The sequence below is a fragment of the Arvicola amphibius genome, chromosome 1 (genome assembly GCF_903992535.2).
Source record: "Arvicola amphibius chromosome 1, mArvAmp1.2, whole genome shotgun sequence".
NCBI lineage: Eukaryota > Metazoa > Chordata > Mammalia > Rodentia > Cricetidae > Arvicola > Arvicola amphibius.
Genome location: NC_052047.1, coordinates 18,225,574 through 18,242,866, shown reverse-complemented (window position 1 = coordinate 18,242,866; position 17,293 = coordinate 18,225,574). Strand labels below are relative to the sequence as shown.

At 37.6% G+C, this 17,293-nt stretch overlaps 1 protein-coding gene across 1 annotated transcript; it reads right to left on the bottom strand.

Annotated features, from left to right (window-relative positions):
• Positions 1–6,841: 6,841 nt before the first annotated feature.
• On the bottom strand, positions 6,842–17,238 carry LOC119806488 (transmembrane protease serine 11B-like protein). Its single transcript, XM_038318266.1, has 9 exons — positions 17,106–17,238; positions 13,380–13,498; positions 13,224–13,291; positions 11,234–11,394; positions 10,317–10,355; positions 9,653–9,827; positions 8,420–8,679; positions 7,811–7,953; positions 6,842–7,003 (listed from the first exon to the last, which is right to left on the bottom strand). The coding sequence occupies exons 1-9, from the start codon at positions 17,236–17,238 to the stop codon at positions 6,842–6,844; spliced, it is 1,260 nt and encodes a 419-aa protein (XP_038174194.1).
• Positions 17,239–17,293: the final 55 nt, after the last annotated feature.

Genomic DNA, 17,293 nt, shown 5'->3' with positions numbered 1-17,293 from the left:
CAAGGGCATTGGCACAACTAAACAGCAAGATATGAGCACAGAGTAGGACTGGAGGGCGGATAGGCAGAAACATGCTTGGGATTCTCTAGGGGGCAAAAGAGGAAAGGGGTGGAGCTAAAAAGAAAAGCAATCCCTGATAAAACTGAAGGAGAGAGTTAGCATGTCTTTATTTTTCTTGTGCTTATTGAGGTAAAATCAGGGTTTGGAAATCCCAAAGTAGCCGTGATAACAAAATGGCCGACAGAGTGTGGGAAAACAAACACTACCTCAAATCCTCAGAAAGGCCCCTGGAAGTCTGATAACATGGAGGCAAGAGTTTTAATGAAGAACATTGAAGTGTACTTGGTCAAAGGTGTTGTGTAGAGATCTAAGTCCTCAGATAATGTAGATATGAGCATTTTATTAATTTTTTTGATTTATTGTTTTTTATGTATATATGTTTGGCTGATTGTACACAAGATAGTCAGTTCTGTTCTATGATTCTGATATGCACATTGTGGCATGCGTATACACACACACACACACACACAAACACACAATAAAAAAATAAATGTAGTAACATCCTTAGAGTACTATTTGAGTTTGGACTCAGTATTTAGTAGTGGAAGATAGCAAAACAAAACGGTCAGGTCAGTTTCTTTCCTTTCTAAATTTGCTTTTATACATGACATAATCTGCAAACCCTATTTTTAAAAATCAAGAGAAGTCTTTGTGACGGCTGACAGTGAAATTCTCAAGACTTTTTTCTTACAGAAGTTTCTGGAGGACTACACTCCTTAAAGGTTTTGTTGTTCATTAACTGAGTTAACCTGGAAAATACAGAATGGAAAGAGCCTTTTTATAGCTCCCCATTGGACAAAATCCTCATATGTCTATATACCTTTGAAAATGTTTAAAATCTAAACCCATGTTCTCCCAGGGAAGTTATCACAAGGATAATCTCTTGTGATACTAGAATACAATTAAATGGTTCAGTAGTTAGAGTACTTCCTATTCTTCCAGAGGATCTGAGTTCAATTCCTGACAGCTCATAACCTCCGTAACTCCAGGCCCAGGGAATCTGATGCTCTCTTCTGACTTCCATGGTCACTGGCATACATGTGGCATGTAGGCATAAATGCAGGCAGAACACCATGCACATTAAATAAGTATGTAAATAAATAAATTTAAGAAGAATACAAGTTCGAGGTTACTGACTTTTACTCTGATCCACTATCTGATGATCTAGTTATCACAGAACAGGACACAGTGTGGAGGGGGGCTAGAAATATCTTTAATAAAAGATAGACTTTGATTAAAACTGAAAAGAATGTTCATAAAACATTTTGGTTCACAGTTCCTTCCTGTTTAAAGAAATGCAGATCAGAAAGAAAATTTTTTCTTTGGCTGTTTAGCTCCTTGGTGTGACTCCTCTTCATTATCATGGTTTTCAAGATTAGAACAGAAGTTTGACATTCCTAAAGACCTAAATCCTGATACTTGGGTTGCAGCGCCCTCTGGCGTAGGAAATGATAAAACTTGGGTGTGTTCAGCTTGTACAAGAAAAAGACGCCTGATGCCTGAAGCCTGAAGCCAGAATAATTAAAGGTTTAATGTTTAAACAAACATGAGATTGTGCATGTAAAAAATAACCCAAACTAACACACTTATTTGTATAGCACTTATATTTTTATAATTTAAAATATAATCTAATCTGAGTTTGTAAAAACTCATTAATACCATTTTCATTAATATATTTGTAGAAAGCAAGAATAACTAACAGGTTTGTCATACACTAACATTTAAAGAGATTCTTTTACACTTTTACAGCCTTTCAGTTCTGTCTTGCTGTGGAATAAAAGATTTTTCCCAGATCGCTTGATAAAAAAAAAATGTTTAAACATGTTTCATATGTGATTCCACCCACATGACCCAGTCAGAGTGAATGAAATGTATTCATCATCTTCAGGAATAGCTCTTGCTAGCTGAATTGTGGCTTAAGAAGTGTGCCGTTTACTTATATCATTGTATAACAAAGACTTTTTGTTGTAAAGTAACCATCCTCATTGTGGAAAATATGAAGAAAATAATTAATAGCCTGAACAAATCATTAATAATAATATCACTAGGATAAGCTTCAAAATATACTCCATAAAAAAAATAAACTATGTTCCTTCCCTACTAGTCTAATTCACATTTATATACAGGAGAGGCATGCTACAGGGCAAAGCTGTAGCTTTTTTATTGAAATAATGGCACAAATATAAAACAGCTGTAAATGCTTCTCCTTTCAACACATTACTTCTCCCTTCTCTTTCTTACTTACTTTAGGAAATTCTAACACTAGACACTGACCACTGCTCCCCAGTGAAATCCACCTCGGACTTCTTTGTTCTGGAAATGTGCTGCAATTCCTGTGACTTATCATCTTGATTGGTTCCCAGAGCTCTCTACTGCTTATTATGTGGATACATTTTGTTCTTTCCGTACTTGAAATATGAATTTAGTGCCAGGAATTTGTCCTAAGGAACTAGGTTAGATCTGAGAAAAAAGACTTTTCAAACATCATAATCCTTGTGGTATTTCTCAGTCCTGTTTAAGTGAACTTTTAAATGTTTTTCAGTTTTAATATTCAGTTTACTGTCAATAGGTTTTTTTTAAGAAAACTTAAAAGAAACATTGTTTTTTTTAAATTGATTTTTATTGAGCTCTACACTTTTCTCTGTTCCCCTCTCTGCCTCTCCCCTCCTTCCTTTAGCCCTCCCCCAAGGTCCCCATGCTCCCAATTTACTCAGGAGATCTAGATGCAGAGACTGGGGGGCGGGTGCCCGGATTGAGACATGGAGGCTTCTTTTCAGGGGGAAGAACAACAACCATTATTTTGCCCTGGTCTAAAGCCTTTTATACCTCTACTGCTTCTGTGGAAAACCACGGGCCAGAAAGAACACAAACATCCTTGTCAATCACAGACCACAAGGAAGTTCCGCTGTCGTTCTGGGGAATTGAGTGCAACTGGATCACAACATTTCCCATGTAGATTAGATCTATATAAATCTCTCTTAGTGTCCTCATAATCCCGGAGTATTTAGAAACATTGTTTTTCCAAGATCCTTGAGATGACCAGTGGGTCTGAATGTATCAAGGCATTCTGAGAATATAACATTTCAGAACAACAATGAGATGTCTACCTTTAATCATTAACTAACACAACCTAGAATCCTCTGAACAGCATCTCAGTGAAGGATTGTGGGAAAGTCAGGCAGGAATTTCAAAGAGCTGTTCACATCATATCCACAGTCAAGAGCACAGAGAAATGAATAAATACGTGCTAACTGGCTTACCTATACTCCTTGTATTTATTCTTGCATAGTTTGTGACCCCTTGCCTAGGGAATGGTGCTACCCACAGTGGCCTGGCTCATAGGGCCCCAGTCTACCCTTGTTCCTGGGGCTCATCTTGAAGACAGTTTCTGGTCAGCTAACTAAACATCCTGTTTGTTCCTGTGCTCCCTCTGTCCCGCCTGGTGATTAGCTGTAGGGCATTTTTGACTCCATCATTGGTATGGTAATTTCCCACCTGTCTGGGTGGAAATCCTTGCGCAGCAGTGAGGTATATAAGGATTTCCCCAAAATTAAATAAACGGCATTCAGCTGATCTCCTTTCGAATGACCCAGGTCTCTTTGTGTGTTTTTTCAATCTCCAGACCCTTGCCCGATTCACGTACGGTACAGTGGCGCACGAACTGTACCAAGGGGGTAACACAGAAAAGGGTGTTGCACTGGCTCTTCCCACACCAACTAATTTAAGACTCCACAGACATGGGGCATTTCCATTTGGACACAGATGATAAAGATACATGTTTCACAAGCATGTTGGAGCAGGGGAGGGGTGTTGGTGTCATTTCCCAGTATGGATTTCTTGACAGTATTAGGCATTTGCCAAAGCTCTAAGGAACTTTCACTCCTTAAAGAAATCAAGTAAGCAAACAAATAAACAAAAATAAAAACCAGACCAAAACAAACAAATATACAAAAGGTGTGAACTGTTCAACATTCTTGTAAGAGCTGCTTCCTTAGCAGGATTCTGTGACTGATTGGCATAGGATAAGATGGGCATTATTTTGTACCTTTGGGGAAGACTTTACCTGTAAAGTTATGGCCACAGCTTCCTTTATAGACAGAGCGTTAACTGGGATAGGGTCTTTAGAATTGTTTCTTGACAAACAGCAAGAACTCAACAGTTGTTAAACATTGTTGTTTAATTTACTGTTATTATGACAGTGAATAATATGATGTGGTTCTATTTATGGCATACACTAAATATCAAGATAACCATTTAAAAATTTATATGCCAAAGCTACTTTAAGAGAACTGGTCTTTGAACAGTTTAAGAAACTGGAATTATGTATGACATATGAGAATGAAAAATACCATTTAAAAGTAAATTTATATCCTGGGTGTGATGGCACACACCTGCAATCCTGTGCCGAAAAAAAAAATGCACATTCATAAAACCACTATTTAGGATAAAAGAATCATTAAAATGCTTTCTCTTATAGGATCAATAATATACAAGCATAGTGGAAGTTCTTGTTTAGCCAGTATTTCAACAAGAAAGAAAGAGGGAGGGAGGGAAGGAGAAAGGGAGGGGGAGAAAGGAGAAGTTTTTCTCCTCTAAATCTAGTATAAGTCACTGAATCTTAAGCAAAATTTTAAAATCTTGTAAAAATCACTCTCTCGAATTGACTAAGAAATACCTGAATGCCTGGAAAGTATTTACAATGTTAAATCTGATTAATCCCGTTGGGAAGAGTAGCCCTCAGGGGATCAACAGCTCTGGAGATGAGCCTGAAACAGTCTTTGGTGTCTGTATGTCCTGGAATCTGAGGCTTTGACACCCACCTCTGCAGCTTTTTAAAGACTCACTTCTTAGATCAATAAGGAGCTGAAATTCATCAGGAAGATGAATGACCACATTACCAAGCCCTGAAGACTGGAGAGGTCCAACCTAGGGTAATGTGCTCACCTTCAAGTGGGACTAGAAACACTGCCCTCCCTCACTTCCAAAAGAGGAAAGATAAACTAGTCTACTTAATAATACAACTACTAAGTAAACACACACTCAAGTGAACTGTTTATGAATAAAAAAGTCTTCATTTTAAGTTGTTTTAATTAGGATATAGCATGCATTTTTATTGATTTTGGATGGTTTAAAAATATATTACACCTAGAGAATTTCCCAGAAATTTGTATCCATGCTGAAGAATTTCTGTACTTATTATCTGTAACTTAAAATGTGTCTTTTCTCTCTGGTGGTGAAAAACTCACAATGATTGTGGTGAATGCCTCAGTAAAAAGAGGCTGTAATTCAATACCTTCTGTTCACACTAGGTAAGGTCACAACCACAGCCTTCCACAAAGTTCTGACATGAAAGTAGATTTAGCATTTTCCAACCCGATCTTTGCGAGACACTGGTCTCTCACTATGAAGTCTGATAAATCACCAGTCAAGAATATGCTTCTATAGTTCTACAAGTCCACATGATAAACCTAATAGCCCTATGTCATGGTGAAAGAGCAATAATGTAGGCTGACAAACCAGGGAACAGAGAGCATTTTAACATTATTTAGGTGGGAGTGCTTTTTGACTAACAGCTTCCCAGACTCAAGACTTCTTATTTTGTTTTGTTGAGTTTTCTTTTTTTACTGTTTTTTTTTATTATTATTAAAAATTTTCACCTCCTCCCCACCTCCCATTTCTCTCCCCCTCCCTTACCTCCCCTCCCCCTCCCTTGCCAGTCCCAGGAGCAGTCAGGGTTCCCTGCCCTGCGGGAAATCCAAGGTCCAACCCACTCCAGGAAGGTGCACATAAAGATTTATAATATTCCTTTAGGGCTACAACTCTTTCAAAATAGTCACTATACACATTTAAAGAGCATGGGAAACATTAGATGACACTGGCTTCATGGTCAAGAGCCCTGGCTGCTGTTCTAGATGTCCAGGGTTCAATTCCAAGCACCCACAGGATGACTCACAAAAATCTGTAACTCCAGTCCCAGAGGATACAACACCCACTTCTGACCTCTAGGCATGCATTCAGTGCAGAAAAAATATCCATACACATAAAATAATGATGTTTGAAAGAGAGCTGAGGGTTTGCTCAGGGATTAAGCACTTGCCAGGGAAGCCTAAGGGCAGGAATTGGCATCCCTAGGCTGCACATAAATACCTGGTAAGCATAGACACCTATCTGTATTTCCATCCCTGGAAGACTGAGGCAGGGATCTGACAAGCAACCTCACTAGTAAGACACTGTATCTAAGAGCTCTTGGTTTGACCAAGAGCCTGTCTCACTGAATACAGTGAAATTATTGAGGATAGTTGTTAATATCTGCCACACACCGCGGCCCCCGTCTGCGCTCTATGCTCTAGAACCCAGTTCGCGAGCTTGGGCAAGGGGCTGGAGGTTGAGAATACACACGCAGAAACAGACCGACTCACAGACCTTCAAACACTGGTACCAAAAGCCCTCTTTAATAGCACCATGGAGGCTTAAATACCCTGCAGTCAATGGCCAACAGGTGAAAATCCCATCCTCTGATCCTCTAGGTAAAGCACAGCATTTAGTAACTTCAATTAGAAGGCTCTAGACAGGGAAGAGCAGCTGAAGGCCAGGACATAATTAGTCCCAACAAATATCAACTTGAGTACACATACATGAGTGTGCACATGAACACATGAGCACGGATACACATGTACACACATGCAAAGACACAAAATGGAAAACATAAATGAATGTTAAATAATAGTCACAAGTATCAGGCAACAATGCTCTGCATTCAGTACTAGTAGCTGATTTCCTACTAGATACCAGTCTTGGAGGCAATCCAGTCACGGTAGGCAGTCACTTTCATATAGACTCCTGGCTTGTTGATTCTGCCACATTCATGTCCCCAGCTCACTATCCCAACAAGGTACCAAATATCTCGAGAATTGGGGTGAACTAGTGGTCCTCCAGAGTCACCCTAAATAAAGCAAAGAACATTTATCATTTTGACAGGTTCATCTCAGACAGTTTAGCTATATACAACTATGTTCTGGATGAAGTATGAATTACTGATGCGTCATCAAGATCATGGAGAGGCATGTGATATAAATCCCTATACACCCTTTATCTCAATTAATACTGATCAAAATGTATTCTCTGCTTTACTTTTGTGAATACAAGAATTTAAAAGTATGACCTGAGTAGTTACAAACTAGTTCTGGAGAAAGATTTTAGGAAATTCATTTGAGTATGCTTGAAATTAAAAGTTTTGTATCTGAAAAAAAAAAAAACATGGCTCTAGCCATGAGGGAGATAAGAAAATAAGAGTAATTTGGGGATGGCCTGGCAATATCTCTGAGATTTATTTTTTTCTGATCTGTGGTTAAGAGGATGTATTGTGATTTAGGACAACCAAAATTGTGCACAATTCTACCACCTATTAGCTGTGTGATAATATAAGGTACTTAATGTCCTTCTACCTCTATTTCCTTGTCTATGAAATGAGAATAACAATTCTTACATTATACAGTTACAGTGAGAATTAAATTAATATTTGTGAAGGACCTAGGACAGAACTCAACTCGGAGAAAATCTATCACCAGTGTTTATTGAACACTTATAAACTTGTGCTGCCTATAGGAAACCATCACTTTGAGGGTCACCAACAGGACTATCAAAGCACAACTAAATGAAGAACGGAATGATCTCCATAATGATAGTCTCCACAGCATGATAGCAGTTGTTTATACATTATGTGGTCCTTGTGAATAATTTCCAGTCTTACCTGGCAAGCGTCGATATTGCCTTCCATGTAACCAGCGCAGAGCATTGTGTCCTCTATCCTGCCATTGTAAGCTTCTTCGGCATTGCAAGTGTTTGTGTCAATAATTTTAACAGATGCTTTCTGAAGTAGCAATGGGGATTCACCTAAAGGAAGCCAGCATGGTCAACCTGGTCAGCAAACAGGTGCCAAAGACCTGACCAGCCTGGACACTTGCCTTTGGTTAGGATAAACACACACGCATGCGTGCATGCACACACACACACACACACACACACACACACATTTTTCTTTCTCAAACTAACAAAAAAGAAATATTCAAAATATTCACTAGCAGCACCTTTCAACTGTTGTCATTTTTTTTTCTCTTCTTACATCATTGGTTCAAAAACTTTTCTATTAGTTTCTACAGAACACAGTTTCTACTTCTAAAGTGGTCGCCTTGGAATGTTTCAAACCAAAGCGGTCTGTAAGGTCCTGTGTAATATTCCGAGAGACGGCCTGAAGGGATTGTGCATCCAGAGATAAAAGGTTGCCTAACACCCTGTGCTCAGATTGTTACATGCTCACATTGCCCCTATATCTTAGGCTGTGTGTTGCCATTGAACTCACCATTGTGTGAAAGTGCTCCCCAGCCTGTAACAACGACCCCTTCCCCCGGTGGGAAAATCTGTGTGGCTTCCGGAAGACAAACCCGATGTACATCGTTCTTGAATACAACGTTCTCAGTGAGCACGACAACTGCAATATCATCATGATGCTCCCCCTTAACATAGTTTTCATGGATAATAACTTCTTGAACATGATGCTGCATGTAGGGTGGAGTCACTTTAGTGCCAAAGCTAATGGTTAAGTTTTCTGGATTTTTTGTTCTAAGGAAACAAAAGACACATATTTTTGTATTTATTTTAAAATCACATAAATACTATATTTTCTAGTATATAGTAGAAAATTTATATCTTCAATTTGTTTTTATGGCATTAATATTTCCTTGCATTATAGCCCATTGCAATGATGCAGGCTGATTTTTTTCATTTTTTTCTGATTTGTTTTGATGTGTATAAATATTTTGCTTATATGTATGTCTGTGTACCACAAACATACCTGGAAACCTTGGAGATGAGAAGAGGTTATTGGATCCCCTGCAACTGTAGCTATGGACAATTGGGAGTGACTGTGTGGGTGCAACTCAGGTTCTCAGCAAGTGCTCTTAACTGCTGATCTACCTCTCAAGCCCCATATAATCTGATTTTTTAAAATTCATTTTTAAAACTTCTTGCTTGAATCTCTTCACAGCACACTAGATATGGGGACATAGTCCTTACCTTAAAGAAGCTTAAATTAAATGCAAGTTGTACATACACACAGGTAATTATAAATGCTTAATATTTATGCCCATAATGAATAAGATCAATAAACCAGGGGATATAAATCTGCATGATTAAGAGGAAGGAAATTTCTAGTATTAGAGAAAATAGCATTTTAGACTCATTCATATTTGCCTAAATGACCAAAAGGCTTGGGTAGCTATGTGATGTGTAGAGGGAGAAAAGAGATACCATGTGATATTTTAGCAACTGCAAGTGTTTTGGATCTGAAGTATAAAGTGATGAGAAATAATTCTCGTGAAAGAAAATAAAGTATATAAAAAATGAACAGCATAAAAATCCTTAAAAATATGATGACTCTATTTTGACTGGTAAAAGTAGGTAAAAATGAGTTAGGCTTACCTGCAATCTTGTTTTTCAAGCCTGGACAGCAGTGAGGATCGAAGACAATTTGCCTAAGATAAGGACTGTCAGGATTTTTTGGTTTCCCCAACATTAGAGAACACCATGAACTTACTTTTGAAGGCAATGAGCTGCTGTCAGCAGGAATCTTGCACCAATTAGTGATGCCCCACAGTAGTGTCTACCATTCACTCTGAGACTCGCTTGCCATGGCCATTCTCCTTTCTGAGCAGTAGAACCTCCCTTGATTCTGTCGTAGGTTGCTGACATTCTTGGTCGTCTCCCGCAGCCTTCAGAACAAATTGGTTTGGTTTCATTGAAGATAGGAAGATATTAATCTGATGACAATGCAGAAGGTGAGCTGGGTTTTCAGCTGTTCTGGTTTGCTTATATGTGATACTGTTACCATCCAGCACTGAATAGGAATAGAATCATCTATACAGGAATCACCAGCAGCCCCAGGAGTCACACATAGTGACACTAATCCTTGGAGAATATGTAAGTTGTGGAAGGCAAAGTCATGGTTAATTTTTAGGCTCTACTGCTGCCTGGATAAATTTACATTTACAAGCTACCGTTTGCAAGCTGGGTGAATCCAGGCAATCTTTGTGCTTCAATACCATCATCTCAAAGACACAATTGTAATCAAACCCAACCCAAGGAATGTTCTGAAGATGAGTAAGTTATTATAACATGCAAAATATTGTTGCACCCTGTAGTAATGTTGATTGTATGGTTTTGATTACCTCATATTTAACTGGAAAGGGATTTGAACTTACGGTTGTTGATAATCTTTTCAGCATCAACCTTATTGATTTCTGAAATAGAGCAAAATGTCAACAGTAAATTTTTTTTTTTTTTTTTTTTTTTTTTTTTTTTTTTTTTTTTTTTTTTTTTTTTTTTTTTTTGGTATTTCGAGACAGGGTTTCTCTGTAGCTTTGGAGCCTGTCCTGGAACTAGCTCTAAACCTAGTTCCTAGTCCTAGACCAGGCTGGTCTCGAACTCACAGAGATCCGCCTGCCTCTGCCTCCCGAGTGCTGGGATTAAAGGCGTGCGCCACCACCACCCGGCCTAACAGTAAATTTATATTGGGCAATGGATATAGCATGTTTACAGACCAGAGGGATCCAGCAGTAACTCAGCATCCAGAACAAAGTATCATAGATATAAAAGAATTAGCTTATTCAAATTTTTCTTTTGTTACATTTGAACACATTGTATTCAAGTACCATCTTCATAATTCCATTTGGGAAAATATATTTTCATTAACTGGAGATATAGTGTGTATCATCCAATGCCAAAAATTGGGACTCTCTTCTCTTGCAAAAAGAGGAAGTTTCATAAGTGAATCTGATTCATGTCAGTATATAAATACAACTTCTAAAAATAAACAAGTATTCAAATTACAAATCTAATGTTAATTTTCTTACATCAAGAAAATAAAAAAACACCATCACTCAAAATGTTTGCTAAGTGTATTAGTATCTACTGTGGAACGAAAAGCCAACCCTCCTTCTTCTAAGCAACTACAATTGTAGCATTACTAGGAAATGAATGAAAGAGTGAAAATCGCTCTAATCTAAGATGGCATGCCTTTAAAATTATGCTAAAGATCAACTTTGTAGTTGGTGTTTACAGTATGTCCTAGGCACAAAATGATTCAGTGGTACTGCTCTTGTCCACTAGATCAGCATACCCATGAGCTTCAGAGACCCTGGATCTGTAGTCAAGGATCCTGAGTGGTTCTCCAGCATCTGACGTAATATGCTTTCGATTCTCCTTCTTGTGTTTTCCTTGTTGGACCTGGGATCCTTGAACACCAGCCATATGTTTGCTGTCACGCTGTTGCTGTCAGGACTGGAAATAATGTAAAGTTTTCATACAGTGTTAAAACCAACACTTCCTCCTCTAATCTTTCCGATCCTGATTGTTGCCCCCTCTTTATGGGTTGGTGCAGTAACATCACTTCAGGTGAAGTTTCCAGTCTGCCACATGCCCACATGTGTGTGTCCACTCAATATATACAGCTGTGCTATGCATTTTGGTGACTTGCAATTCTATATATCGTTCAGAAACAGAACTAGCCTAAGATACCAAGGAAAGATGATCACAGAAGAACTGAGACTTATCCAAGTACTCATCAATCATTTATTGAGCAATTGCTATAAATGTGCAACTCTGCTGAATTTCATTGAGTGATGACTAAGGCACAGTACCTAGCCTCAAGAGATTTTTCTAACTTTTATGATAGATAAGGCATGTATGAAAAGGCCTGTAAGAAATGATGTAGAAACAGTAAGGTTTATCTTAGCCATGGATACCTAGAGGAAATACATGTGATTTTTACTTAAAAAGGATTAAAGGAACATTCATAGAAACATTGATATATAACTGGACATTAAAGTACTTTTATTTTTATTTCATCATCAAACAGAACTTTTCATCAAGAAGAGATGAGGAGAGCTATATACAGACTAACCATGAAAAAACAATATTAACTAGTATTATTGATTAGTGCATTGTCACAGGTACTTTGTTGTTACATTTATTGTTGCATATTTTGTCATCTCTATTACTTTACAGCAAAACTATTATTATGAAGACAAGAAAGTTATTACCATTGTTATTTCATCAGACAGAGAGGCTAACATGGTAATGTAATTCTCTTAAGGCTCTGGGGGTATTAAATTATAAAATCTGGGTGCAGGTTGTCCAGTGCCTGTTCTAGTGCTCCCCCTTGCTACTCTTGGCTACTCTAAGCCCACGTGCAGGGAACACAGCATTTTTTAATAGTGTGTGGAAACCTTCTGTGACATCAAAGCCTAGTATAGGTGTGATTTCCTCTACCCCATGATGGAGGAGAGTTATCTGTCTATGTTACTTTCATTGGTTAATTAATAAAAAAAAACTGCCTTGGCCCTTTAAGAGAACAGAAAATTAGGTAGGCGGAGTAGACAGAACAGAATGCTGGGTAGCAGGAGTGGGGAGACGCTTCAGGTAGTTGCTATAGTGAGTCGCCATGCTTCTCCTCTCCGAGATGGACGCAGGTTAAGATCTCTCCTGGTAAGCGATCCACCTCGTGGTGCTACACAGATTACTAAATATGGGTTAAAGCAAGATATGAGAATCAACCAATAAGAAGCTACAGATAACGGGCCAGGCAGTATTTAAATGAATACAGTTTCCATGTAATTATTTTGGGTAAAGCTAGCCGGGTGGTGGGACACAGCCCCACGGCTTCCTTCTACAACCCCAGTTAAGAAGAGCTATAAGAACACATCAAGCAATGTTTGACTGGTTTTCAGGTAGAAAGACTTGAAAATGAAGAATTATAACATCTATATTTCTGATACTCATTAATAAAACCAACAATTTTGGATCAAATATTTGACTTAGAGGCCATCTAATGGTTTGTGGATACAAATACTTAGGAAATGAGGATAAGTCTAATGTAATTTAAGCATCAACATAGTCCCTTAAACCTACTAACCTCAACCATATAAGCTCAATGTTTGCATTGGTTTTATATTTAACAATTATGCTGATAGGTTTATTGATACTTATCATGGTTGGCAATAACTGTGACATTTCAGAAGATTTTAGATTCTTTTTATCTGGAGCTCTTGAAGTATAATAATATTGTGATGGCTTTATCTCTTTTCTGATGATTAATGCTAGTTACTTACATCAATGTGATTATCTGAGAGTTGATATATTGTCTGTAAATGTTAGAATTTTGAAAGGCGTCCACCATCTGTTCAGAAAGATATAAAGTTAAACATCAAATTTCAATACTATTCAATACTTCAAACATTTATCAGATACAAGAAAATCTAGCTTACTTTAGTCTCGAGGATTTTACTGAGGTAGTTACTTTCTGGTGATATCTCCCTCTCATAATTTCTGTCATATGGAATATTCAGCACTTTAAAGCTACCTCGATAGTAGTAGATCTTGTTTTCTGTGAGATAAAAATAATACAAGAACTATTTAAATTAAAAGTACTTCAAATCAAGACACAGATTGAATAGCAGGATGCATTGTGTTCATTAAATATTGATAGCCCTTTGTGAATATTTCTGGCACAACTAAGTAGTTAAAATATTTATTGTAGAAAGTGTTTTTTTAAAACAGTAATAAAAAGCAGATAGGTAGATGTAGATAGATAGATGGATGATAGAGAAAATACAAAGAAGAATAAATTTTTTATTATTTGTGTGTGCATGCACATATGAATGATTTGTGTGTGTGATATACATGTGTGCATGTTTATGTCTGTGAGTTAGGACATATAAGTGCCACTGCACATGTGTGAAAGTCAGAGGACAGCCTCAGATATTAGTCCTTACTTCTATGTTTGAGACAAGGTCTCTCTTGCTTGCTACTGTTTATGCCTAACTAGATGACATGCAAGCTACCAAAGATTTTCCTGTATCCACCTCCCATCTTTCCACATGAGTACTATAATTACAGATGTGCACTACGGAATATGGTTTTCTTTGGGTTCTGGAGTCTGAATCCCAGTACTCATAATGGGAGGCAAGTTTCTTACCTAATGAGCAATCCTCCCAACCCTAGGAGAGCATCTTAGTTGAAACAAAAAGAAATATATGCAATAATTGCTTCTGTTTAAAGTAACCAGTTGTCAGATTTTAGTATTACTACCAGATGATATTACAGAAAAATATTAAGAAGCACACTATTTTTTTTCAAAATAATTTTAGTCTTACTGTAATTATATAATTTGCATAATGTTACAAATCTATTAAGAAGAGCCAACAATAAAAACTCAATCATCTGAATTGAAGGCCTATAATCAATAGGTCATATTCCATTCCTCAATTTTCATAGATACCAATCTAATGGATATACATCCTATCTTATATATTATATAGATAAAGTCAAAAGACATTTGCTATTTTAAAAAAGACAATCCCCAGTAAGAATGGTAAAGAGCAACAAAATATCTGACAACAAACGCTGGTGAAGCTGTAAAGGAAAAGGAAACCCCATTTCCGTGTTGAAGGGAATGCAAATTGGCCCAGCAGCTCTGGAAATCAGTAAGGAATAGTCTGAAAAAACTGAAAATAAATCTACCACATGGCCTAAGCTTGACCGCTCCTTGGCATATGCCCAAAGGACTCAGCATCCTACTCCACAGAAACTTGCTCAGCAGTGTCCACCATTGTATTTACAATAGCTAGGAAATAGAAAAAATCCTAACTTTCATTTGGCCTTCCCCAAATGAAAGGATAATGAAAACATGGTGTATGTGCACAGTGGAATACTATTCAGCTATAAATAAAAAAAATGAGATTGTGAAATGTTCAGATAAAGGGAAAGAGCTCTGTCCCCATCAAAGAAATGTCTCTTTACAAAAAAATGGAAACCATCACAGAAAACTACAGTTGAGTACAATGAAGAGATCAGCAGACCGTTGAAAGGTCAGCCTGAATGTATACATATGTATCAGAGTTTCTGCATCTATGGCTCAGAGAATAACATGGAATAGGGTATGAAAAGGTTGTAAGGCCCAGAATATCGGGGAGTTTGCTGTGAAACAGTCTTAGGAGTGACCGCATATGTTACCTTCACCTGTCTACATCAAATGGAGTCCTAGAGCTATAAGGAGAGGCAGACACTTGCTTCCATCACTAACCCACGAGCTGTCTCCAGTTGATAACTACTTGTGAATGAAAATTTAGTTTTCTCCAAGGGAATATCACTGGGGAAACAGCACTCTTAAGGGCAGGCCCATGCCCAGGGGTAGATGACAAACACAAAATGAACTCAACAGCATCTTTGGACACTCCTTGTCTCACAGTGTTAAGTCAAGATTTTGTCTTTTTCATCTTACAGAGCCTTTATATAGATATTATGACTTCTGTTTCTGTGTGTGAGCATGTGTGTCTCTGCATCTATCTATATTTTTGTGCTTTTTCTTGTTTATTTTATTTGTTAATTATTTATTTGTTGCATTTTATTAGTATTCATTAGATGTCTATTTGTTTTAACATAAACAGAATATATTGTATGAAAACTTTATTTGTAATAAAAGGAAAGAAAAATGGCTGCATAAACAAGACTGGAACAATGGCGGTATCAATGGACATATTGATCGAGGTGAAAGTTTATGGATCTCCATCGCAAGGCAGCAAAAATAATGACAGTTGGAAAGGGAGAATTAGCCTTGCCAAGGTTAAATTCTTTTGTTGTTTATTTAATACACAAAGGTCAATCCTGAAACCATATACATACCACCAACAAAAATAGACTCAGCAGGTTGTATTTATATATTTATGTACACACACACGTACACACACGTGTATATAACAATAATAATCAAAGAAAAGAGGCTATCAAAGTAGGGTACATGGGAAGGGTTACAGGGAAGCTGACTAGGAGAGGTTGAAGGGTGGAAAGGGAAGGGGTAAAGTTATATAATTCTATTTTAATAAAAATGTATAATATTTTAATCTATTTAGAAGAATTTCTATATTACCTTTTTAAATAAACAAGTAGCTGAAATGTCAATATCCCTTAAATTTTCTTCTTCACATGCCATAGTACTTTAGTTACAAAGAAACATAAATATACCACATATAGAATAATTTTTGCTTGTCTATCAGTCATCTGCTCATCTGTGTCTAAATTTATATTCATTCTTGTACCTATGTGTATGTGAAGTGTTTCTGTAGTGCAACATTTGAAAATGCTAGTGATGCTTTCTTGCAGGATCCCTGGTGTGGGAAGTCCTTCTGTATATGTGTTGCTTTTATTGATTAATGAATAAAGAAGCTGCCTTGGCCTGTGATAAGGCAGAATAGAGGTAGGTAGGGAAAACTAAACTGAATGCTGGGAGAAAGAAGGCAGAATCTCAGAGATGCCATGGAGCCGCCAGAGGAGAAAGACTCAAACTGCCCACTGGAATGTTGCCAGTAGGCCACAAGCCTCATAGTAAAATAAAAAATAATGAAAATAGATTAATTCTAGATGTAAGAATTAGCTAGAAATACACTTAAGCTATTGGCCAAACATTATTGCAAATAATATAGTTTCTGTGTGATTATTTTGTGGTCTGGGCAGCTGGTAACAAACAAGCAGCTGCTGACTACAAATTGGCACCAACATGGGGCTCGAACCCCCAACCCTGAGATTAAGAGTCTTAATTTGTAGCTTCTGCCAATAGCTTAAGCATATTGCTAGCTAGCTCTTACATCTAGAATTAACCATTTCTATTATTTTATATTTTACCATGAAACTGTGGCCTACTGGCAAGGTTCTGGCTGGTGGCTTGGCAGCTCCATGGCTTCTCAGTGACTCTGCCTTCTTTCTCCCAGCATTCAGTTTAGTTTTCCCTGCCTAGCTCTACTCTGCCCTATCACAGGTCAAGGCAGCTTCTTTATTCACTAAACAATAAAGGCAGCACATATACAGAAGACCCTCACACACAGTCCCCATTGCTGCTATAGATGGAGGTAATTCATGGGTTGCTATTACTTCTTTGTATCTTATAGAAATTGAAATAAAATGACAGCAAAAAGAAAGTAATACAACTGCATACCAACCTACTGCCAGAAAGTGAACTAAGAGTCCAATAGTTATCCCAAGGACTGCCAGCACGCCAAGCACACCAAGGATGATTACCCACCGTGGAAAAGACTTGTGGGAATCTATGACTGGTCTGCAAATGAAGGACATTAAAAATATATCAGAAAACACTCAAATTTTTCAGATCTGTATTGCTTTTCTCTTG